At 37.4% G+C, this 27,098-nt stretch overlaps 2 protein-coding genes across 14 annotated transcripts in view; one reads left to right on the forward strand and one right to left on the reverse strand.

Moving 5' to 3' along the window:
- The window catches only part of Cask (calcium/calmodulin dependent serine protein kinase), a 361,598-nt gene that overhangs the window by 128,869 nt on the left and 205,631 nt on the right, over positions 1-27,098 (reverse strand). For all 12 annotated transcript variants that reach the window (XM_047535418.1, XM_047535425.1, XM_047535422.1 and 9 more), the window contains exon 6: positions 662-764. In XM_047535418.1, coding sequence (XP_047391374.1) covers positions 662-764 — 103 coding nt within the window. The remainder of the gene's footprint in view (positions 1-661; positions 765-27,098) is intronic.
- Gpr34 (G protein-coupled receptor 34) lies at positions 11,490-18,740 on the forward strand. 2 transcript variants are annotated; one of them, XM_047535431.1, is made up of 3 exons: positions 11,490-11,706; positions 12,303-12,378; positions 16,997-18,740. In XM_047535431.1, exon 3 carries the CDS (start codon positions 17,094-17,096, stop codon positions 18,216-18,218), a length of 1,125 nt encoding a protein of 374 aa, XP_047391387.1. In that variant the 5' UTR covers positions 11,490-11,706; positions 12,303-12,378; positions 16,997-17,093; the 3' UTR covers positions 18,219-18,740. The 2 variants fall into 2 exon arrangements, with proteins under 2 accessions (XP_047391387.1, XP_047391388.1); XM_047535432.1 differs by having other exon boundaries at positions 12,306-12,378.

Consider the following 27,098-nt stretch of genomic DNA (forward strand, 5'->3'; position numbering starts at 1 on the left):
CTTTGCTTTGGTTAATGAAATCAGCCTGCATTCACATTTTCTTGCAGCCCATGAACACATAGGTTGATAGCCTGAGCAGGTTCTTTGATGAATCAAAAACAGAAAACACTATGAAATTAAAAATTAGCCATAAATGTAAACCTGAAAGTTTTACATATGTTGTAGATTTGACTTTGGTCAGTTCAACTTTAAAAGCATCTACAGCCTCAATTATTATGTCCTTTGAAAATTGTTTTAATCTGTGTAGGACGTCTTCTCTTTTACATGTTAGGGATACAATGAGTAGAAAGATAGTCTATTTTCTTTCTCCTCCTCCTCTTCCTCCTTCTCCTCCTCCTCCTCCTCCCCTCTCCTACTTTTTTGGTGCTGGGGATCAAATCCAGGATCTTGTGAATGCTAAGCATGCACTCTACCACTGAGCTACCCTTACAGCCCCAGAGTCTATTCTTAAGGGACAAAAATTCTGTTATGACTACTAAGTTATTAAATTCAAAACTGCCCAATGGTGCTTTTGTAGTGGTGGGGTGAGGTGGGGTGGAGTGGAGTATGAAACACTGAGGTTGGATTAGTATTTAGTTTGAAAGTTTTAAACCAACCTAAAAGTGACCATGTTTTAAACCAACCTAAAAGTGAAGGAAAAATATTTTAAATGTGGTCTTACCTCCAGCTACAAGTCCAGACTCTCCTAATTGAATAGCTACCCCAAAGCCCCCAAGTTTAACAGGTGCTGAGTTTTCTTTTGAGGCAAGGAGAACACAATGGGGCTGAAAAGAAAAACAGACACACAGAAAACAAACCCAGAGATAAGGATTAGTTGAAAATAAACAATTCAATTCACTCAAAATGGAATAACATAATAATATAGCAATACTTATAAAACTTCTTATTGTCACTTCTGGCTGACTTGTCCAAAGACTTACCTGTTTTAGTCAATCATTTTTAAGAATTACATGCTTCCAAGATTAGGATAAGGTGCTAGGAATTACTCAGAAAGTATGGATGTTCAAGAAATACAGATACATTTTCTGCCCTTTTATGCAATATTATCTTTCTTTGGTAGTCTAGATGTGTTTCAGGAAAAAGATATGTTACACTTGTGGCCAAAATGTTTCTTATAACCTCTGACTTGACCTACAGAGCCATTATATCCTGGCCCTTACCCCTAAGAACCTTCTTCATCCAATGGTGATTGGTCCTTCCTCTCCTATCCTCTTTCTTTTCTTCCTTCATTCCTCTTCTGAGTAAGAGGAGTACCAAATAGGAGTTTGGATTTAATGACTTTATTTGAGCCTTGTTCCCTGGGAATCCAATACCCTTTCTGAGAATGCCGTCTCTCTCTGTGGGAGAGGGAAGTGAAGTGAAGAAGGAGACCACTTGGTCAATCTCTGGTTCAGAGCAAGAAATCCTCCCCAAAGAGTAGCCCGCTTGACCAGGGCTTCCTAGATACCATAGGCCTTGTGGTAACAACGACAATTTATTTGTAGGACCTTCTCATCTATATTTATCTCTTTCTGGAAGCTTATTGGAGCTGGTATCAGGATAGAATTTAATTGTGGGGACCTTTGGTCTCTGCTTTAATACTGTGTTCCCCTAATATCCCCAATACTACACTGACCTGCTCTCAAAATATGGGTTAGTAAAGATGATAAACCTTGTTAGACCAAAAGACAAAATATTTCACTCTCTCCTATACTTTCTCATTCATAAATGAAACAGTTTTAGCTGACATGATAGTCTTTAAAAAACTGTAATAAAATTGAACTGGTATACCCAGACAGATGTTTGATGATGATACATAGAGGTGGAAGGGGTCCTCATTCCACCGAATGATAGCATCAGGATTCTACTTTGGAAGTAAACTCTTGCTGTCCAAAGAAGTTTAAAGGTCTTTATAAAGAGTCTAGCACATTGCTCCATGTACAAACAGAAACGACATGTATCCTATTTGTTTACAATAAAAATAAATTTAATAAAAAAGAGTCTAGCACAAAGATGAGCCCTCAAATGTAAGTGTGTACGAGCATGTGAGAGCAAGAGAAAGAGAATTAGAGGGAAAACAAGCAAGTGAAGAGTGAGAAGATAGCATGACAAAGTAGTGACAAGGGAGAGGGAGCAAACCTCTACAGAAAACAACCATGATGACTGCTCTCACTAAGAACTTTCAGCTGGTTTAAGAGGATTGATGACAATGTAATAAATAAGAAGGTCAAGGGTCTTAGGGCTGGGGAGATAGCCCAGCTGGTAGAGTGCTTGCCTTGCAAGCACAAGGGCCTGAGTTCAATCCCCAGTACCGCAAAAACAAAAAAAGAGTCTTAGTATGATTCTAGTGTGGGGCACAGCAAATGGGCAAGCCTAGGAAAGGGTGGGCATGGTGTAAGACAAGAAAATACAACCTAGACCCAAGCAGAGTCTCCTGGCCGTGCCTGTGGGAGTGTTTTTATCACCTTGTTAGGAAGGAGAAGTAGAAGCTTAAATTGGAAGCCTGTGGTATATACTCTTCATAGTCTGTTGAGTATTTATGCTAAAGTTAATGTTATACTGCAGTCTATGTAATTCTCATCCTCATAAGGATTTGGTCACTCTTTATAAATCCTGAAGTGAGATGAGACATGAAGTCTGAGCTTAAGATAGAAAGTAAAGAAACCCATAGATAAAATTTAATAGAATGTAGCTGGGCATGGTGGCACACACCTGTAATTCCAGTGGCTCAGGAGGCTGAGGCAGGAGGATCTCAAATTCAAGGCCAGCCTTAGCAATTTAGCGAGGCCCTAAGCAACTCAGGCACATCCTATCTCTAAATAAAATATAAAAAAGGGCTGGGGATGTGGCTCAGTGGTTAAGTACCACTGGGTTCATTCCTCACTACAAAAAAATATTAATAGAATGTAAAGTCAGGTAGCATTGTGTTATAAGGTACAATTAAACTGGTGAGGAAGTAAATGTTACAGGTTTAGAGATTAGGGGGCTTCCATTTTACTTTTTTGGAGGAGGGTATCAGAGAAGGCCTCTTTAAAGGGGTAATATCTGAACAGAGACTAGAATTAAGTGAAAGAGCAAGCCATGTAGAAGGAAGTTCCAGGTGCAGAAGACAGTCAATACAAAGGTCCAGGGGGATGGGGAGGGTTGCTATGTTTAGAGAATAGGAAGGAAGGAAGTGTGTGTGAAGAAGAAAGAGGCAGGAAATGTGGTCTGAGTGATGATCAAAGGCTCCATCATCTAGGATCTTGAAGCTATAATCAAAATTCTGGATTTTATGCTGATCGAGATGGGAAACCACTAGAGAGATTTGAGCAGGGGTTTGTAAAGGATCATTCTGGCTGCCCTGTGGATGAGCGGCTGTAGGGGCACAAAAGTAGAAGAAAGGAGACCAGTTAGGAGGCCACTGCAGTTGACCAGGCAGGAGAAGATGGTGACGTGGACTAGACTAGAGTGACAGAAGTAGAGATGATAAGTGGTGACTTTCAGTTTATGTTCAGAAGGTAAAGCTGACAGGAATTGCTGCTGGATATGGGTGTGCGAGAAAGAGACAAGTCAAGTGTGATAGGCGGGTTTTTGTTCTAGGCAACTAAGTGAAAATGAAGATACCATGTGCTGAAATGGGCAATACTAAGGAAAGAGTTTGTAAGGGGAATTAAGAATTCGGTTCCATACATATTGAGCATGAGATCTTATGATAGGGTAGAGGGGAGGCTGGGATTAGCAATGAAAATTTGAGAATCACCAGCATGTTAATGGTATTTATAGCCAAGATAATGATAATAAATTAAGTCTAAGGGAATGACAACTGATAGAGAAGAGGTTGGAGAATTGAGCCCTGTGTGTACCTGTATTTGAGGGCAGGAAAATGAGAATAATCTAGAAAGGAAAAAGAAAAACCAGAGACTGAAGCAGGAGGAAAATCGGAATTTGGTGTCCCGAAGCCAAATGAAGCAGCTTTTTTTGAGAAGGAATGATTAATAGTGGTCAATGTTACTAAGGTAATTTCAATTGAGAACTGAGAACAGATGATTAGATTTGGCAACTTGGAAGTCACGGTGACCTTGATTGAGTGGCATTGGTGGCATGATGGAGACAAATATCCCCACTGAACCAGTTTCAGGAGAGAATGGGAAGAGCTGATGTGGAGAGAGTAAGTATGGATACTTTTCAAAGTTTTGCCCTATCAGGAATGGAGAAATGGGATGTAGCTAGAAGAGAATGTGAAGCTGAGGAAGTTTCTTTCTTTCTTTCTTTCTTTTTTTTTTTTTCCGTGCTGGGGATTGAACCCAGGGCCTTGTGCTTGCAAGGCAAGCAATCTACCGACTGAGCTATCTCCCCAGTCCCTCTTTCTTTTTTTTTTTTTAAGAACTTTTTAACATTTACAAGTGGAGAAAATAGATTAATAAAACTCCATGTGCCTAGCACCTAGCTTTGACAATTACTGCCATTCTGCCATTCTTGCATGGCCTATCCCCCAACCATTTACTTATTTTTGTGCAAGTAGTTTAAAAACAAATCCTATCATTTCATCTTCTTATAATTCAGTATTTCTAACAGAGGACTTAAAAAATCACCATAATATCATTATTGCATCCAATAAAACAAGCAGTATTTTAAAAATATCATCTAATACACCACATTCCATTTCTCTTAACTATCTCAAAAATGTCTTCTTATTGTAAGTTGGTTCAAAATGGAATCCAAGGTCCATATATTACTGTATTAGAGATCCTCCTCTTTGTGTCTACTTTTCCAGTGTTCATGTCATTGACTTAAGATACTAGGTAATTTCCCCCATGGAATCCCCCACAGTCTGGATTTGGTTAATTATACCCACATGGTGTCATTTAATATATTCTTTGCCCTCTTGCATTTCCTGTAAATTGGTAGCTAGATCAAGAATCTTCATTATATTCAGATTCAATTTTGGTTTTATGCACTGATACTTCATCTGTGGAGTAACTATTGCATTGCCTCAGGAAGAATATAAAGTCTGATACTCTCCTTTTAGTGACAGGATTCAGTGGTAGGATCAGGTATTTTCTACCTGACCTATCGTAGTAAGATTCTCCATCAACTTTTCACTCAATAATGTTGGGAGCCACTGATGCCTAGGTCTGTAATCTGGGGTTTCAAAATGGAGGTTTTACTCACCATTTTGTTGTAAGAACTCTTAAAGATAGAAAAAATTAAAAGAATGTTATAGTAAATAGCCACTTATTCACCACCTAGATTCTACAATTAACATTTTTCTACATTTGTTTTTATCAACTATTTATCCTTCCATAAATCCACCTTACTGCCAGGCATGGTGGCACACACCTGTAATCTCAGCAGCTTGGGAGGCTGAGGCAGGAGGATCTCAAGTTTAAAGTCAGCCTCAGCAATTTAGTGAGGCCCTCAGCAATTCAGTGAGACCCTGTTTCTAAATAAAATACAAAATAGGGCCAGAGATATGGCTCAGTGGTTGAGTGACCCTGGGTTTAATCCCCAGTACAAAAAAAAAATCCATCTTACTTTTTATTACACCTCAGTCATACATGTTATTAGAATGTAATATGTGTTAAAACTGCTTAAGGTAGAATTTACATACCATGAAATGCACAAACCTTAGTAGTTAGAGAGTTTTGAAGAACTGCATGCATCTGTGTAATCCAAATGCCTATCAAAATATCATCATTATCCCAGAAATCTTCCTCATCCCCTTCCTATTGGATTTCTGCTGCCACCCCCCACACGGTGCAAACCACTATTCTGATATTTTTCACCATATATTTGTTCTGCCTATTTTAGAACTTCATATACATGAAATCATGATATGCACTCCTTTATGTAAGACTTTATTTCAATCAGTATATTTCTGAGATTCATCCATTCCACTGTGATTAGTAATTCCTTTTTTTAAAGCTAAGTATTCTCCTATATGAAAATACCAGTTTGTCCATTCTACTGTGGATGGACATTTCAGCTGTTTCTTGTGTTGTTTGGTTTTTGATATTATGAACAAAGGTGCTATGAACTATTTCCAGAAGAGCAAGTTGGTTTCTAGGCAACCTTCGAAGTTGACCAGTGAAGGTGTTTTGTATTGTCATGAACTTAAAGAGGTTTCTATATTGATATATTTTAAGCAATTGCTGCCCTTTTTACATTTTGATGTTTAAATTGTCCTGTGTTTGGGCAGTGGGAACCCCTTTAAGTCAGTCGACTCCTATTTCCTGTCTTAAGATTCTAGGAATTTGTTAACTTCGTTGCTTTCAGGACAAAAACGATGTCCCAGGCATCATCCCATTCACCTCTTGTCCCAGAATCAGCCATTTCTCCAAGGAGTTCCACTTCTTTTTAGTGGGAAAAGATTTTTAAAGCCATAACATGGGTGCTAGACATATTATTACTACTGAGTTATGATGCTTTGAGTTTTCAGTGGACAGAGCTAAAAATAATGTATTTTTATTTGTTCTAAGGATAGTAAAAATGTATTTTTTAAGAAGGAGAAAAATAAATTCCAAATTTACACTGATATTTGTTCCCACTCAATTACAGGGTTTTTACTTCTTTGACTTGGCAAGTCATCTTGGTTCCTAATATTAATATAATTACTCATTTTCTTTGTCCTTCAGCGTGTGTATAGTTTTAAAATAACAATGTCTATCCACCAACAACAAAACCACTGTATGCTGTTTATGATTTCTTTGTGGTTCCTTTGGTCTTTAAGATATACTGTGAAATAAGCCCAGTCAAGGCTGTATGTAGCTCAGTGGCAGTGTACTTGCCTAGCACTGGGTTTGATCCTTAGTACCACATATAAATAAACAAATATAATAAAGGCATGCTGCCGATCTACAACTACCAAAAACATTTTTTAAAAATAATGTCTTGGGGCTGGGGAGATAGCTCAGTCGATAGAGTGATTGCCTTGTAAGCACAAGGCCCTGGGTTTGATCCCCAGCACCCCCAAAAAAAAAAATAATGTCTTACTACTGAGTAAAGAAAGAATCCATGAGTCTATGCTGATATAAATACACATGGAAACAAATGCATGGGGGAGAAGGAAAAGCTTTTCTTTAAGTAGGAAACCAATTAAATGTAGCAGAAATGCTGGAGTTGGAAATCATTATTTGGCAGTTTTCATTATCCTAACCGATTCAGGCAAGAATCGTAAAGAATGCTAATTAGAGGGTGAAAGCAATAGGATATTTTATATCTCAAAGAATATCCCATGGGATACTTATTATTATTTTTATTTTTGCAGTGCTGGTGATTGAACCCAGGGCCTCGTGCTTGCAAGGCAAGCACTCTACCAACTGAGCTATCTCCCCAGCCCCACATGGGATACTTATTAATTACAGAGGAGAAAATAGTAATTTTACAGGGAATAAACTTGGCAGAAACTAGCAAATTTAATCCTGCTAGTAATGGGATCAAGTGGATAGCAAAAACTTCCTGATAGGTTTTGCTGAAAAGAGCTGAGTGACACTGCTGTAATGTTCCTGTCAAAGCATGCAACCAGATCTCGTCATGAGAAAACTGCACATACCCAAACTGTGAGGCATTCTAGAAAGTAACCGGCTTATATGCTTCAAATACAGTCCTGGATTAAAGACATTAAGTGACCGGGCACCACCAGTAATCCCAGCAGCTGAGGAAGCTGAAGCAGGAGCATTGCAAATTTGAGGCAGCCTCAGCAACTTAGTGAAGCCCTAAGTAACTTAGTGAGACCCTGTCTCAAAATAAAAAATAAAAAGGGTTGGGGATGTAATCAGTGGTAAAGCACCCCTGGGCTCACTCCCCAGTATGGGGTGTGGCGGAGGAAGGCATTAAATGAAAGTAAGAAATAAAATAGCTAAATGCAAGTGTGATCTTGTTTCTACTTTGCTACAAAGGATATTATCAGGACAATGGATGAAACTGGAACAAGGTCTGTAGATTATGTAACAGTATTTTTCCAATGTAAATTCCTTGATTTTGATTATTATGCATTAGCTATATAAAAGAATTTCTTGTTTCCAGGAAATATAGATAGATAAATAAAGAATGAGAGATCAAGAAAGATAAACAAATGCAGAAAAATGTTAACAAGGGATTAACATCTTAGTGAAAGATATCCAGAATTCTTCATACTGTTCTTGTAACTTTTTCATAAATCTAAATTTATATATGAAAAACCCCATCCTATTTTAAAGCCACTTAAAAGAATTCTTCTTGTGGTTATGCCTTTTGCTTTGTAATATAGTGAGTTTCATTTGTTTTAATTAGATTTGGGCTTAGTTTGGTGTTTTAATTATATAAAATATGTCTGTGGTTCCTTTAACTTTTGGCTTATCCTTCAATGGTAGGATGTACAAATAAGGACTATTTTAAAATAAGAAAATACATATAAAATTTAAATAATTTCACAAATATATCCTGGAGATATAGGGGAAGTTCTCGTCTGAATGCTTCTATTTTCTGAGTGAAATAAAAAGCAGTCTGGTGGGTGTAGGGAAGGAGAGGGGGTTGCCTGCAGTCAGAAAAGAGTGAAAGTGTGAAAAAAGATTTTTTGAAGAATAAGAGAATGAATCGACTTAGGTAGTGGCTCTGAAACTTTAGCATCCAAATCACAATTTGCTGGGCCCCATTCCCAGAATTCCTGGCTCCATGGGTCTGGGATGAGGTCAAGAGTATTCATTCCCAACAAGTTCTTTTTTTCTCTTTTTAAAATTTATCATTTTTAGATATACATGACAGTAGAGTACATTTTGACATATCCTACATACATGGAGTATAACTTCCCATTCTTGTGGTTGAACATGATGTGGAGTTACACTGGTCGTGTATTCATATATGAACATAGGAAAGTGATGTCCCATTCATTCTACTGTCTTTCCTATTCCCATCCCCCTCCCTTCCCTTCATTCCCCTTTCTCTAATCCAATGAATTTCTATTCTTCCCTCCCCACCTTATTGTGAATTAGCATCTGCATATCAGAGAGAACATTGAGCCTTTGGTTTTGGTTTATTTCACTTAGCATGATATTCTCCAGCTCCATCCATTTACTGACAAATGCCATAATTTTATTCTTCTTTATGACTGAGTAATATTCCACTATGTATATATACTCCATTTTCTTTATACATTCATTTATTGAAGGGCACCTAGGCCCAACAAGCTTTTGATGCTTCATCAACATCATTCATGCTACTGGCCTGGGAGCCACACTTTTAGAACCACTGGACCAAGAAAATACACCAGGATTGCTGGCAGCACAGGAGCCCACTTGAAGTTTGTGGTCATGAATTTGAAGTGAGACCAGCCAGCATGATTGTGTGTTTGTACCCAGCACTCCTCATTTTAGTTGGTAAATTTCAGGCCTGGAGGAGAAGGAGAGTTGAATTTCACCAGGGTTGGGATTTAGATAAAGAGAGAAGGGGGACATCAGTAACTGAAGTCACCAAATAAGCATATACACTTATTTCTCCTTTTCTATTTCATATAAGTAAAAAGCTCACAATACCAACAGAAGAGAGCCAGGAAGGGTGGGGAAGAGGATTTACAGGAATTAGCTAAAAACACAAAAGTACAAAGTTCAGAACAACAGAAAGGTCATACAAGGAACTGGAAAAAGATTTGTACTCAAATGGGTGTAAGCTTTGCTGATTGACATTGAAGAGAAAATGTGGTCACAATATGAGAAAACTAAAGATTTAAAAAACAATTAGTGCCAGGTACAGTGGAGCACACCTGTAATCCCAGTGGCTTGGGAGGCTGAGGCAGGAAGATCACAAGTTCAAACCCAGCCCTAGCAACTTAGCAAGGTGCTAAGCAACTCAGTGAGACCCTGTCTCTAAATAATATATAAAAAGGGTTGGGGGTGCGGCTCAGTGGTCGAGTGCCCCTGAATTCAAACCCTTGTACCAAAACAAAACAAAACAAAACAAAACAAAACCCAAAACCAAAAAACCCCCCAAAACAATTAGTATTTTGAAAAGAGATGGCTTATGTATGAGAAAAATAGAACAATACAGAAAAAATATTTATGCTAGATTTTATGAGATAGAATGCTAATAAATAAACACCTATTTTGTCATTAAAAAATCCAGCTAGGATATTGAAGAGATATTTGCACACCCATGTTCATTGCTGTATTTTTCACAATTTCCAAGAGATGGAAGCAATCACATGTCCACAGAAAGATGAATGAATATGGGAAATGAGATATATGCATACAATGGAATATTATACAGCCTAATTAAAGAAATTCTGTCCAATGGTACAACCTGGATGAACCTTCAGAATGCTATACTAAGTGAAATAAACTTGTTACAAAAGGCCAAATATCGTATGATTCCACTCCTGTGAAGTATCTGGAACAGTCAAAATCATAGAAATATAAAGTAGAATCATGGCTGCTACAAGGGTGGGGGAGGGAAAATCAGTGTTTACTGGGTATAGAGTTTCAGGTTCTCAAGCTGAACAATTTGTCTCCACAACAATGTGGATATATTTAACATTCCTGAACTAGATACTTAAAAATGGTTAAGATGGTAAATCTGATGTTATATGTACTTTACCACCATAAGAAAAAAATACTGTGAGTCCGATACAGTAACCATCTTCCTACTCAGTGGTTCTAAGGGGAAGTAAGAGTCACAAAATATTTTTATTCTAGCAATTTAAAAACATTGTCCCATGTATTATATTTATAACAAACTAAAAGCTCTGGAGAATATGATGTTCAGAGGCACATGCCCAGAAATAATTACAATGTTAGATGAAGCTCAATGAGTTAAATATGATTTAGTTAAACAAAGCTGCAGGATAACAATTATGAGGATAAAAGCCAACTCTTCATTCCAAATGACAACAAAAAAAGGGAAATGACACTAAACTGCTGGGCCAGCAGTTACACAGATGAACAGATAGTGGTTAAATACTGGACTAGGACCAAAAGAAAAGCTGCAGAATCCCATCATTTTTTCTTTAAAATATAAGAAATTGTTTTCATTTACTTGGGTGAGTTTATACTTATGGAAGAATATCATCCCAAATCTCATTTAGTCCTTAGAAAATAAATCTAAGGTCTTAAAGGAATACATGAAAATATACCAAAATAATATTCAGATAAAAAAAATTAAAGAGTAAAAAAATGTAGTACTAACATTAGTATAATTTAGTATGTGAATACCAATTTGTCAAATGAATCTAGAAAGAAACAGAAATTTAATGCTGGTGCTTTAAAAGTTCATGATGATAGCATCTTATGTATCATTTCTTGGGAAATTCAGAAAATGCTTAGTTCTTCTTACACTTTATAGAACTTTTTTTTTTGCAGTGCTGGGGATTGAACCCAAAGCCTTGTGCATGCAAGGCAAGCACTCTACCAACTGAGCTATCTCCCCAGCCTGCCACTTCACAGAACTTTCATTTTATTTCAGGAGGTAAGGGAAACTTTCTCCAATTTTCAAGTTGGAAGGTATTCATGAAGAAGATATTTCCTAGAGTTAAATGTTGATTGAACTTTAAGTTGTTTCAGGATGCTGGGGCCTTTCAGTATCTTCAAAAGGAGTCCCAGGTTGTCACATTGAAAAAAGAAAGAAAAGGGGAAAAAGAAACCCTTACCACCACATGTGAATATAAAAAAGAAGAGAACCCCAACCAATTGCACCAGCACCGGATGGAGAAACCAGCTGACACAACCCGGCTAGGGAAGCTTGGGGTTTATCTCTTTTGACTTCAGGAAAGCCTGAACTGTGAGTATTCATTGATTTTTTTAACTACATAAATGAGCTTTTATTTTACTTAAAATTCGATTATCTGAGCATTCAAAGTGAAACCTGATTCATAGTGAGAATGCTACTTTGGTACCAGCAGTTCTGTTGCTTTTAGAGGTACCTCTGCCTTGATTCTAAATGAGATTCTGTTACTCCTTCTTTAGAACACTTACTATTAAGATAATTGCATTGTTTAGTCGCCTTTGTAGCGTCCACAAAGAGCTGCAGATCTACTTGAATCAAGTTAGTTTTAGATGCTATACATTTTAATTCTAACATAGTATACATTATCTATAACTTCTTGACTTTATTAATTTATGGTGCCTTCTTGCTTTAAATTACAGTATGTTCTTTATTATATTATTACTACTTTATGGTAATTACCAGGCCAATTAAATTTTAAGTTTGGTGTTTTAGAAGTAAATAAGGTGAATATTACAGGAAAGAGAAAGAAAAATACACATTTAATTCAAATAACTAAAATTTAAAAATTCTTTTGACAGTTACAACTTAGTATACTCCTAATAGTTTTACTTCCAAAGTAATGTGCTCTTGATTTTTCCTTCTGTATACAGCAGTTAGTGCAGTTTTTGAAGCATGGCCTGAATACATTCAAGTCATTATCGACACAGTGCTATCACAATCAAACAGGTATGTATTTCAGCATAGCAAAGTGATGTTTATATAAACATGCTTAAAATGCATTTAAAAAGCTTCTGCTTATCTGGTGTCACAATGGAATCTGTTGGGTTCTGCCTTTTGAGACAGCAACTCCTACTGCCAGAGGTAGAAGTAGGTGGGTGGCAGTGGGAAGGTACGAGCACTAACACAGAGTCGCAACCTTAGGAATGGGATTTACCAAGTAATAAACACTATCAAGTACTGGAAAAGTACTGTGATAAGGTGCACTCCTGTAATCCCAGCTACTTGGGGAAGCTCAGGTAGGAGGATTGCAAGTTGGAGGTCAACCTGGGTACATATTGAGATTCTCAAAATTTTAAAAAAGGGCTGGGGGTGTGGCTCAGCACTTCCCAAGTATGTGTGAAGCCCTGGGTTCCCTCCCCAGTACTGCCAAAAAGAAGAAAAAGAGAGAGAAAGAAAGAAAGGAAAAAAGAAAACTATTGCGTCCTCTTCAATATGTTCAATATGGTACAAGGGTTACAAGTAAGGCCCACAGGGAAATTAGTCCATTCTGTGAACAAAGTGGTTTGTTTTTTGTCTTTGCTGGCAATTCTTAACACATTAAACAAGTAGTTTTAAAAATATCAATAAATCACCTGAAGAATAGTAAGTGATTGACATTGTAAAGTGCCAACAGACTTTAAAGGAGGTAAAAATCAGTCACTAAGTTTAAAACAGAATTTAATATGTTAATTTGTTAATAATTGGCTGCTAGCCATCTGATACATAGCAATACATGGTGGCTACTATTACTATTTAAATAAATGTACTGCTTTTCCTTTGGTCTCTTTAAGTTTGAGACTAATCAAAACCAGAAAAGTTTACCAGTGGCCTTGTCCAACTGTTATTTATTTATTTTCCTTGCAGAATAGAGCTGAGGCAAATGGTTTCAGAGTATGTGCTTTGTGCTAACAGCTTTCTAGAAACATTCTGATTATGACTATTGGGTCTAGAAGTACTTTTGAGTAGATATGCTGTGGAGGATGGTCTGGAATGAATGCTTTGTGATTCAGTAAACTCTACATTTTTTTACTTACTATAATGAACATAGCAACTAAAAAGATCAATAACTTTTCAAAGAAGCAAAGCTAGCTGGTATAATTTCTTCTAAAACTGCTCTGGGGAGATAATGTAAAAGGATTCACATCAAAATACTGCTAATTGAACTCATCATTAGTAAGGAAATGGTGATCAGATATGATAAGGAATGAGATTTTGTGAAAAGGATCATGGGTTCTCAAAAGTCAGATCTGAGTCCCAACTTGGGCATGGCCATTTAAGAGCTGTGTGGTCATGGGTCAAGGTCCTAACCTGTTGATCTTTCAGAACCTCTTTTATAAATCCTATCTCACACAGTTGTAAAGAATATGTAAAAAGTGCCCAATGGGTGGCAGTAAGATCTTTCTTGCCTCCCAAGTTAGACCATTTCATTCTAAAAAAGCATTTCCTTACAAGGAGGTGACATCTTTTTCTATCACAGATCCTTGCTCTGCTTTCAGGTAATAAGATGAAAGCCTTTTCTCCATGACCTTGTGAAATGCTCCCATCTGCAAGGCAAGGTTCCTACTTCCTTCAACTTGCTTCTATGACATGATTTGAATTCTTCTTATCCCCATTTGATTAGTGGTTTTTCCTAAGTGTGCTGCTGAGGATGCTCAAACACTGCATTCCAGGGAAGACCCTATCAGCCTGGGACAGAACCCGAGCAGTAGTGATAATCTTCATTGAAGACAGTTCATATCTACAAATTCAACCAAAGATGGAGTTAGTCTTGTTGCGGCAGCATTCCTGCTGATTCAGCAAATGAACTTGTGTTTCTGTTAGTACAGCGAACAGTCCTTGCAGTACTTGTGCTTTTGATTTTAATATCTACATGCAGAACTTTACATACATTTCTAAAAAATTCCATCTTGGATTCAACAATACTTATTGGGCTAAGCACTTAGTACACAAGAGGCAAACAAAACAGACTTGGTTCTTAATCCTAATGGTGTTTAAAATCTAGCATGGAAGAAAACAGAAACTACTTAAAGATGAGGTTTTTGAGTCATTTCAACTACCTAAGTTCTCAAAAGTTCATCACTTCCTGCGTGTCATCATCCTTTCACCAGGAGATAACATGTTTCTTCTATCTGAACTTCTTGAGAGTAGCTCCCTGTGAGACCACACAACCCAGTTCTGTCCACACACACCCTTTTCCGCTTATTGGTAATGCACATTACATGATCAGTTTCATTTTGCACAGCCTGCCACTCTTCTTAGATCGTCCTTTCCTTTTAGGCTGTCAGATCCTAAGAAACATGCCTGTAAATTTCTACAAACTTTGTGAAATCTGACTTCCTGCAGTTGAGACACAGGACAGACGACTCAAGTCTTCCTTGCTTCCTTCCTTTCTCCCTTTCTTCCTGCCCCTCTCCCCTTCTGTCCTAAGCTTGGGAGACAAGCTCCCACCAGGGCTCATAGGAACTTCCTCTTCACTAGCCAGTTCCTCTTCCTTAGAGTCAACTCCCTCCCTGCTTTATAAAATTTTAAACATGAATGTTAACTCTCTACCAAAATGGTTTCTTTTTGATCAAATGATAGGTATAGTTTTAAGAAAGACTACAATCTTCCAACTATTTTTCTCTGTGCATAATGTCAAATCAAGAAATTATGATTGTGATTAAAATCCACTTTATATTACTGCATTCAGGGTTTGAATGCACACTCCTACCAAAAAGTTGACTGAGGGCAGGGACCTGGTCTTCGTTTTCCAAGCAGTACTTGGCTAAGTGTGAAACAGTTATTAAAATGAGATTAATCAGTAGATGCTTTTAAAAAAATTTAAATTTGTACTAATTGGTTATATATGGCAGTAGAATGCATTTTGACTCACTGTACACAAATGAAGCATAACTTCTCATTCCTCTGGTTGTACGTGTGTGTGCGTGTGTGTGTGATGCTGGGGATGAAACTCAGGATCTCCCACATGCTAGTCAAGCACTCTACCACTGAGGTATATCCCCAGCCTCAAAGCTCACTTTAACTGAACACTTGTTATGTGCCAGGATGAACTTCATCATATTTATTTTTCATTTTCACAAATGCAAGAACTGAGGCTTAGAAAAGATTATTTACTCTTGATCACAGAGTGAGTTAGGTCTCAGTTTGAAAACCCTGTTCTGAATGTCTTTATGTTACCCCTGCTAATGGGCTGCTGTAGAGAAACAGGGAAGTCACCCTAAGAAAGGAATGGGACAAGACTTTCTGGAATCCACTCCTTACATCTTGTAGCTCTTTATAACAGGGTCTCAGACTGAGCTCTTCATAGCAGTCAAATGCCAGGAAACATCCAGTAACAAGTAGCATTGGGAACATTCTCTACTGCCGCAAACAGGTGAAATTCACATACTACCTATTTTATTCTTTTTTTTTTTTTAAATATTTTTTCTGTGGTACTAGGGATTGAATGCAGGGCTTCATGAAAGTTAGGCAAGTGCTTGGCCACTGAGCTACATCCCAACCCTTTTTAAATTTTATTTTGAGACAAGGTCTCCCTCAGTTTCACAGGCTGGTCTCAAACTTGCCATCCTTCTGCCTGCATGGGCCACCACATAATATCTGTCATAAGGTTCTAGCAACAGTCTCAAATTATGTAACCCAAGGCATATTTAAACTTCAATCAGTTACTTTCAAAATCTTGGGTTGCATATCCTGTTTCCCATCTACATTATTACCTTCCAGGTCAGAATGGCTAATGATTGCTTCCACCTGACTTGGTTTTGTTTGGCTACTTCATTCTCTTGATCAGTATTAGGTGAGTTTATATAAGGAGACAGGTGCTGGCTTTTTTGGTCTATAATGTAAACTATATGTTCCTTTAGGCTAATGATGTTAATATTCCTACCTTGGTCTTAGGTTGAGAAGGAAGAAATTTCGGATCCTCTATTCCTACCATGGCATGAGAGATTATCACAGTTTATCTGTCATGTGGTGATATGTGTCAAAAACAATGAACGCCACATCTGAGGGGAAGGGCCAAGGCAGGAAGCAGTTTTGAAGCTGGGCAGGGCCAGCAGTGGACCCAGCTTACTCATGGCTGTAACCATGTTTAGGGAAATTGATGCTCATCTTTCAAAAATATGAGCTGTCATATCCCTTTACCTCCACCTCTTTTCCTGTGACGGTCTCCCTAAGAAAGGATGACCTTATTTTCCAGTTATTCATTTTAATATAAGAAATGAAACAAACTCTGAGTGAACGTCAAAGCTGTAGGGAAGTTTCGAGTAGGACACTCCCTGAGATCCTACTGCTTGTTGACTGTTTTGTGATACAATGCTATATGGTGTAGATATCTAAATGGTTCAAAGGTAGGAAAACAGTAAAATTTCTCACAATATCTGAAAAAAAACATTTATTATTTATGCTTTGTGTTAAAGTTACTGTTATTAAAATAGTAAATGAACCAGAGAATGGGATGTTTATATACTTCATGTATGTAAAATGTCAAAATACTCTATGGTCATGTATAACTAAAAAGAGCAAATAAAAAAAATGTTCAGACTTAAAAAAAATAGCAAATGACTCAATGTTCGGTACTCTGTTGTAGGAAGAATCTGAAGACATAAGAACTACATGCAAGGAACATGTCATTTAGCATCTCTTTTTGATCTGCACGGGAGACACGGAGAAGTCACATCATAGCGATGACGACTGCTTCAGTCGGCAGCTGGCCTTGCTCCTCCCATGGAACAAGCTTTATAACTAATCACAGTGACCAAGTGCCACAAAATGTCTCGGGAGCACCAAACGTTACTAGCTGTTCCATGGATGAAAAATTACTATCCACTGTGTTAACAACATTCTACTCTGTTATCTTCGTTGTGGGATTGGTTGGAAACATAATCGCCCTCTATGTGTTTCTGGGCATCCACCGCAAAAGAAATTCCATTCAAATTTACCTACTTAATGTCGCCATTGCAGACCTTCTGCTCATCTTCTGCCTCCCCTTCCGAATAATGTATCACATTAACCAAAACAAATGGACGCTAGGTGTGATTCTTTGCAAGGTTGTGGGAACACTATTTTATATGAATATGTATATTAGTATTATTTTGCTTGGATTTATCAGTTTGGATCGCTATATAAAAATTAATCGGTCCATACAACAACGCAGGGCAATAACAACCAGACAAAGTATTTATGTTTGCTGTATAGTGTGGACAGTTGCTCTTGCTGGATTTTTAACTATGATTGTTCTAACACTTAAGAAAGGAGGGCACAATTCCACAATGTGTTTCCATTATAGAGATAGGCATAATGCTAAAGGAGAAGCCATTTTTAACTTTGTTCTTGTGATAATGTTCTGGTTCATTTTCCTACTAATAATCCTTTCGTACATTAAGATTGGCAAGAATCTACTGAGGATTTCAAAAAGGAGGTCCAAATTTCCTAATTCCGGTAAATATGCCACTACAGCCCGGAATTCCTTCATCGTACTGATCATTTTTACTCTCTGTTTTGTTCCCTATCATGCCTTTCGATTCATCTACATTTCTTCGCAGCTCAATGTATCATCTTGCTACTGGAAGGAGATTGTTCACAAAACCAACGAGATCATGCTGGTTCTCTCATCTTTCAATAGCTGCTTGGATCCAGTCATGTATTTCCTGATGTCCAGTAATATTCGCAAAATAATGTGTCACCTTCTCTTTAGACGATTTCAAGGTGAAGCAAGCAGAAGTGAAAGTACTTCGGAATTTAAACCAGGATACTCCCTGCATGAGACGTCTGTGGCAGCTAAGATGCAGTACAGCTCTAAAAGTACTTGAGGCAACATACTGGAAAGATTGATACAATCCAGCCTCTTAGTTCCTCAAAGATCTAAAAAACTTTGAAACAAAGCCCTTGCATTTACAAAACTCAGGCCTTCTCAAAGCTCTGTTCACATTTGTGATATTTCATTTGCTTACTTGTAAAATGTCTCAAGGCAAAGGAAAGCTTATAAACTGTATGTAAAATTCTCTCAAAATACAGTGTTAAGCTAACACTCTTAACATGGATTATAAAGTTATATGAGATTCATGGCTTTAACAACAGAATAACTAAAGGAAATATCATAGTTTCTCAAGTCAGTAAAGTAGTTACTAAAAGCAAGCACTTGATACTAAATTAAATTTTGTTTTCCAAGTAAGTTAAGTGATTTTAGGATTGACTTAAAATGTCAGAAAATATATGCTCATTTATCATTTTAAAAGCTTGTGTAATTTGCTTCTGTATTCATGTATGCCTAAATTTCTATTAACAGATGTAATGATAATGAAATTCTAATAAAAATGAGATCACCCACTATCTATCACTACTTAGATCAAAATGGAAAGAACTTAGATACCAGACAGTAAAAATTAAACATCTAGATAAGTGACAAATTTAATAGCCTAGCAAAAGGATTTAAAACTGCACCTTGGACTGTGGTTGTGGCTCAGTGGTAGAGCACTTGCTTGGCACATGTGAAGTATTGGGTTCGATCCTCAGCACCACATAAAAACAGATAAATAAAATAAAGGTATTGTGTCCATCTACAGCTAAAAATACTTTTTAAAAAACTGCACCTTACTTAAACAGATTTATAAATGATTTAGTCATCTCAGCCACACTTTGGCTGGGTCAAATCAAAGATGTGCATATATCCAGCAAGTTCACTGCAAGAATCACTCAAATATGTACACAAGGACACATATGTAGTGATGCTCAGTGAACTACTTTTTACAATATTAAACAACTGGAAACAGTATGTATCAGTGAAAAGTATGGAGAAGCAAACTGCGGTTCATTACCAACACTTTGAGATGCTACATTGCCATATAGCACCTCAGTGCCATGAACTATACCAACATGCATGAAAATGGGGAATCTCAAAAATAATGTTGGGTGATAAAGAAAACCACAGAAAATTGCAAAAGGGTATGTACCACATGATTATTTATGTAAGGTATAAAAAACACATAAACAATATCATGTTCTTTATGGATCCATATATCTAAATAAAATATAAAGCACAAAATATAAAATATAACATATAAAGTACAAAATATAAAACATGCATGGTAATGTACATAACATATGTACCAACATAAGGTTCATGGTCACATCTGGAGAGATTTGATGCAAACATGGCAAAATGTTAATGTCTATTGAATCTGGGGGGTAGGTAGATGGGTCTTTGTTATATTATTTTTGGTAAACTGTTTTTGGGGTATTTGAAAGATTTCAAAATAATAAAAGAAAACCAGAGATTTGCATTAAAAGAAGCAAGCCATATGTGGCAGTGCATGTCTGTAATCCCAGCTACAGGTAGGCTGAGGCAGAAAGATCTTACGTTCGAGGTTAGCCTCAGCAACTTAAGGAGACCCTGTCCCCCCACCCCAAAAAAAGGTGGGGGGCTTGAGATATAACTCAGTTGCATAATACCCCTGGGCTCAATTCTCAGCAACCCCTCAAAAAAAGAATAAAGAATTTAAAGGAGCAAAATGAAATATTCGTGGATGTTAAAAAAATTAGTATGCTCTAAGAGAAAGGGATCTAGTTCATCACCATCTTCCCAGAGCTTAGTATATTGCTTGGCACATAGGAAATCAATATATGTTTGTTGAATAATTGAATGAATGAAAGGATGAAAGGCTGGGTAGATGAATGAACAAGACATGGAGAAAGGAAGGAAGAGGTGCTTAAAAGAAAAAAAAATAACACAAACTGGGTATTACTTAGCTTTTTTCCTAGTCAATCTACATGGTTATAGCTACATATAATATCATACAATTTCAATCTAGGGAGGTGTCATTAGGCAAACCTCCTTGAAAGTTTGTCCAGCATTTGTCAAATTATTTGGCTATCCACAAAGCTAAAATGTCATTGAATCAATATGTAAAAGCCTGTTAATGACAAACTCTAAGGGTCCATTTGCAAGTTTCTGTCATAGAATATGAAAAATTTTAAAATCAGATAACTTCTTAAAACTCAAGTTAGGCCACTGACTGGGAAATCAGTGTTCAAGAGCATGGAGACCTTTTGCAGAGCTGAATTTATTTGAATGAGATTTGGCTTTTGTTCACTGAATGTCCAGTTAACCATATTTCAGTAAGTGCACACAACTGGTTGAATAGAGAATAGGCCACAGCAAAAATATACTTAAAAACAAATTACATTTGCAGATACAAATTAAAATCTGCAGAATGAGGCTCAGAAAAAAGTAATAAAATTATTTTAATTGCTTTGCCTTTACAATGTTATAAATACCATCTAAATGAAATTCACCATTTCCGTTTGTATGATTTTGGAAACTTTGATCCTTCCTCACGTCCTTGAAATTAAAATTTTGTTTTACATTACTGGCAAACATTTTGTATCCTTAACATGTCTCTATTCAAATCATACAGTTTGAATGGTTAAGTTATTGTTATCAATTCTGAGGAACATTAAAATATAAATACACTCAGAGTTATAGAAGCTATCTCATTATTAAATGAGATGATGAGTATAAAGCCCTACACAGTAGCATTCTTAAAAACTTTTAAATAAAGTTTACTGAGTTAATTCTTGCTCTACCATTATTTGCAATAAAATAAATTTTGATGAAAGACCATCTGTCTGTAATCTCATAATGGATGGTTTACTGATAGAACTGAATCCTGAGAATATTTCTAACTTTTTATAATATGCTACTGACTCACCAAATATAGGGCTATTTATTACATAAAATCTTTCATTTCTTACTGAGCATTGGTGTATGTAAGTAGGGAACTCTGTTCTTACCTCCCCCAACCCAAGGTTCAGTGCTAGAAGAATACCGAAAAGGGAAATTCAGAAATATATACATATCTTCACCTTGCAAAAGACCTTCAAAACAAGTTTCTAAATAACATCTCACAAATGCAAAACCAAACAAGGACAAGATGCACTGCCTGGCTACTGAAGTGAGACCTCAATGCTGAGTACTGCTGTTAGTTTTGAGATGTCTTTTGTGCAGAGCCAGGTTTGATGGTGGTTGACTTTCTACCATTCTATTGTTAGAAAAAGACAATTCTTTTCCAGTACAGATTTTATTTTCTTTCCTTCTTTCTTTCTTTTCTTTTTTTCTTTTAGTACCAGGCATTGAACCCAGGGGTGCTTAATCTCTGAGCCACATTCCCAGCTCTTTATTTCGAGACGGGTCCTGCTGAGTTGCTTAGGGCCTCACTAAATTACTGAGGCTGGCTTTGAACTCACCATCCTTCTGCCTCAGCCTCCCAAGCCACTGGTGTTCGGACTAATGACACGTTAACTAACTCAGGCTGACTCCTTACTCCCTGGTGAGTGAGCAAGATCAAGGCTCAAAGGCGGTTTCAAAGGTTCATGATGATAAATCGGACCACCGTCAGGGATTGGTTAACACCAGTTCCACGAATGTGATCAGCTCGTGCTTGCCATATAGTCCTATGGGACTCTCGCCTCCGTGAACCCCCATGCCTTGCTGACCTTTAAGCTGATTGGCTCCCACCTAGCCTTCACCCTACATAAAAGCTGTGTGGCTTCCTCAATAAACGAGTTCCTGCTGTGACTGGTCTCCCTGACGCGTCTGATTGTCCTCCACCTGGGGGGCTGGGTGCGGGCAGTCAGTCGGCCCTACCTATCCCGGTCTAGCCTTGCTGGGGAGTGCTCCCTTCCCTTGTCGCTGGTTGAGAAGGGCAAGGGGACTTAAGACCCCGACAACTGGGATTACAGGTGTAAGCCACCACACTTGACTCCAGTTTTTATTTTCAATTTTTAAAAATGGATTAGTCTTGCTGATATAAAAATAGAACTGATATAATTGCAACCATTTGATTTCTGGCATTATTGAAAGTTATTCATAAGAGAAAAACAACATGAAATAGAGTTCTCTGGATAAGCAACCTGGATGCTGTAGAAATATGTTAATGAGCCAATTAACTTTTAGGTATTTGAAGAACTTGTTTATCCCTGATCTGAAAAGCTGAAATCCCAAATGTTCCAAAATCTGAAACCTTTTTTTTTTGGTCAATGCTGGGGATCTGGCACATGCTAGGCAAGTACTCTACCACTGAGTTACATCCCAGCCCTGAAATCCTAAAATATTTTTAAGTTTCAGATTTTGGCAGGTTAGGGATGTTCAAATGGTAAAGTCTCTACAGATATTCCCAAATCAGAAAAACTAGATCTAAAACACTTCTTGTTCAAACATCTCAAATAAGGAATATTTAACCTGTGTAATGGAAGCTTCCTTTACCAGATATTAAAATATATTCCTACCCTTCAGTAAGAAAAACATTGAAGAGCAGATGCAAAGATAAACTTATTAGTGGAACAGAGTACACATCTCTTTGTAGACCCTAGATGACCTGAGAAGAGTATATGACATAGTAATTGCTCTCAAGACTCTGAGCAGGATTAAATTATACCACAGAGCAATAGTAACAAAAACAGCATGGTATTGGCACCAAAATAGACAGGCAGACCAATGGTACAGAAGAGAAGACACAGAGACAAAACCACATAAATACAGTCACCTCATACTAGACGAAGGAGCCAAAAACATACAATGGAGAAAAGATAGCCTCTTCAACAAGTGGTGCTGGCAAATGACTGCATTTATGCAGTAAAATAAAATTAAACCTCTATTTCTCACCCTGCACAAAACTCAACTTGAAATGGATCAAGGACATAGGAATTAGACCAGAGACCCTGCACCAAATAGAAGACAAAGTAGGTCTGAATCTTCATCATGTTGGCTTAGGACCAGACTTCCTCAACAAGACTCCCAAAGCACAAGAAATCAAAGCAAGAATCAATAAATGGGATGGACTCAAATTAAAAAACTTTTTCTCAGCAAAGGATACAATCAAAAATGTGAAGAGAGAGCCTACAGTGTGGGAGAAAATCTTTTCCACACACACTTCAGATAGAGCACTTATCTCCAAATTTTATAAAGAACTTATGAAATTTTACACCAAAAATACAAAGAATCCAATCAATAAATGGGCCAAGGAACTGGACAGACACTTTACAGAAGAAGACATACAGGTGATTAATAAATATATGAAAAAGTGTTCAACATTTCTAGTAATTACAGAAATGCAAATTAAAACTAAGATTTCATCTTACTCTAATTAGAATGGCTATTATCAAGAACACAAACAATAATAGACATTAGCATGGATGTGGGGAAAAAGGCACACTTTTACATTGTTGGTGGAGTTGCAAATTGGAGCAGCCACTCTGGAAAGCAGTGTGGAGAATCCTCAGAAAACTTGGAATGGACCCACCTTTTGACCCAGTTATTCCACTCTTCAGTTTATACCCAAAGGACTTAAAATCAGCATACTACAGTAACACAGCCACATCAATGTTTATAGCAGCTCAGTTCACAATAGCTAGATTGTGGAACCAACCTAGATGCCCTTCAACAGATGAATGGATAAAGAAACTGTGGTATATATATACACAATGGAATATCATTCAGCCATAAAGAAGAATAATAATTATGGCATTTGCAGGCAAATGGATGAAATTGGAGAATATCATGCTAAGTGAGATAAGCCAATCTCAAAAAACCAAAGGACGAATGATATCGCTAATAAGTGGATGATGACACAAAATGGGGGGTGGGAGGGGTTAGTGTTAGGGTTAGAGTTAGGGTTAGGAAGGGGGGCAAGAATGGAGGAAGGAAGGACTGTATAGAGGGAAAAGAGGGGTGGGAGGGGTGGGGGGAAGGGAAAAAATAACAGAATGAATCAACCAACGTTACCCTATGTAAATTTATGATTACACAAATGGTATGCCTTTACGCCATGTACAAACAGAGAAACAACATGTGTCCCATTTGTTTACAATAAAAAAAGAAGAAGAATATTATGGCATTTGCAAATAAATGGATGGAATTGGAGAATATCATGCTAAGTGAAATAAACCAATCCCAAAACACCAAAGGCCAAATGATTTCCCTGATAAGTGGAGAATGATATATAATGGGGGTGGGGGGGGTAGCGAGGGAGAGAAGAATGGGGGAACTTTAGAATATGTAGAAGGAAATGAGAGGGAGGGGGGTATGAAAGATGGTGGAATGAGACAGACATCATTACTCTATGTACATGTATGATTACACAAATGGTATGAATCTACATCATGTACAACAACAGAAATGAAATGATGTACCCCATTTGTGTACAATGACTCAAAATGAAGTCTGTAAAAAATTAAGAGACAAATTTTTTTAAAAAAAGAGTCTGCTAGACTATTACAAAGGTAGGGTAGAATCTTACAAAGCTTCCTAGGTGACTGATATATTCTCTGCCTTTACAGAGAATCACTACAAATAAAGGAAACATTACAAAAAGCACCAGGAAGGCAAATATAGATTACTCAATAGTGCTATACCATCTTCTTTTTTTGGGGGGGGGTGCTGGGGATCGAACCCAGGGCCTTGTGCTTGCAAGGCATGCACTCTACCAACTGAGCTATCTCCCCAGCCCCCACGATACTGTCTTAAAATAAAAAGCCAACTTACTTCCTTGCCTTGTATCACACCAAAAAAGAATATAAGTAGATGTAAAATTGAAATGTAAATAATGAGATCACTAAAAGATTAAAAAACTTATGGTGACTAACTCATCTGTGGGTGGGAAACAATTTTCTATTAATAAAAAAACAGAAATAAAACTGGATGTGGTGGCACACACCCAGAATCCCAGTGACTCAGGAGGCTGAGGCAGGAGGATCATAAGTTAGAGGCCAGCCTCAGCAATTTATTGAAGCCCTGTCTCAAACTCAAAATTTAAAAGGGCTGGAGAGGTGACTCAGTGGTAAAGCACCCCGGGTTCCAACCTCAGTATACCCCTACCACACACACAAAAAAACAACAGAAAGAGCTATAGGGAAAAATCCATAGGTTTGACTGAACAAAAATTTAGATTATTCTTTTCAAAAACCATAAACAAAAATAAAAGTGAGAGCAAAAAGTGGGAGAAATATTTACAACAGATACGATATTTACTGGAGCACCTATTATGTCAGGCACCCACAAACACCATAAACTTTAAAGAAGCTTATATTTTGACTGGAAGAAATCATTTGCAACTCCAAATATAATCTGAATTATGTCAACTCAGATTAGAGAGAAACTATGGCACACTCTCATGTCAGATGGCACAATGTCTTTTGTCGTAGCTACACGGCTCAGCTGAATGGCTGCTGTAGCACCTCAGCTCAGTCTGGCTTTGCAGATGAAGACTTGGCAAGCTGGTTGGGTGGTTGCAACAGTGGGCACAGAACTGGAGAGGAGGTACAAGATTTGTCCTAAACTTCCATTTTGCCTCTTATTTCCCTCCTTCAAGTTCACATGCAACAGAATGGGAAGCCAAGTAAAAGCTGCTGGGTGTGGTGGCACATGCCTGAAATCTCAGCGGCTCAGGAGGCTGAGGCAGGAGGATCATGAGTTCAAAGTCAGCCTCAGCAACAGTGAGGCGTGAAGCAACTCAGTGAGACCCTGTCTCTAAATAAAATACCTCAAAGGGCTGGGGATGTGGCTGAGTGGTTGAGTGCCCCTGAGTCCAATCCCTAGAACCAAAACTAACTAAATAAATAGAAGTTTATTTATGTGCCTTTCACTGTGCTGGGTGCTTTACATGCATTATCATCATTTAGTGTTCATTGCATTGGGGTGTAAGCAGTAACTATATTTTCCATATGAAGGGATGAAAGTTGGTAAGCTTCCATTCTACAGTCACCATCTCTGTTAAGAAAATGCTTTCCATTTGCTTTTTATTTTCTCCAAGCCCAGTAGTAACTCCTGAGATGTCTATGGCTTTAAAAATCCTAAGTTGCCATTAACATGTATTTGGGGCAAAAGTTTTGCTGATCATTGGTCAAAATTATCGGATATCAAAACTCCAAAATCCTCAAGACTGGTTTTCTAGCTATCATACATTGTATGCTCTGAAAGTTCTATCTGAAACATGGATGATAATCCAGAACAGACTCATCATACAGGTGAAATTGAAAAAAATAAATGAAATCGAATCTGGGCATCTTATGCTAATTGATTGTGCCCATGAAATGCATAAGATGAGCTTTGGAAAAGTTTTCTAATTATGGGTTAGACACAGGTGTGCACAAAATCTCTTTTTGCTTTAATAAGCTATGCAAATTATTTCAGGAGTAACAGTTAATTGTTACTTATAATCTGGCTTGGTAATTTCACATATAAAGTTTTTGTTTTGCTTAGTAATAAAACACTTCAGAATATATAAGAAAGAAGAAAAAAAAAACACAATATAATAGGCAGGTAAGCACTCATCATCCAAATCGGACAGATGTTAACATTTTGGCCTTACTTTAAAGTTCTCTCATCATCGACTAGGGAGGCTGGGGCAGGGGGATCACAAGAGGCCAGCCTCAGCAACTAAGGGAGTCTCTAAGCAACTTAGTGAGATCCTGTCTCAAACTAAAAAATAAAATACGGCTAACATGTGGATCAGTGGTAAAGCATCTCTGGGCTCAATCCCTAGTACCAAAAAAAAAAAAATGTTCTCTTAAACCCATACAAGCAATTCAAAAAGTTAGAGTAAAGGTCACCTTATACCTACCCCAAGTCTATTTCCTAAAGTTAGTACATATCATTGTGATGTATATTTTTGTACTTTTACAATATATATGTGCAT

The sequence above is a fragment of the Sciurus carolinensis genome, chromosome X, assembly GCF_902686445.1.
Source record: "Sciurus carolinensis chromosome X, mSciCar1.2, whole genome shotgun sequence".
NCBI classification, from domain to species: Eukaryota; Metazoa; Chordata; class Mammalia; order Rodentia; family Sciuridae; genus Sciurus; species Sciurus carolinensis.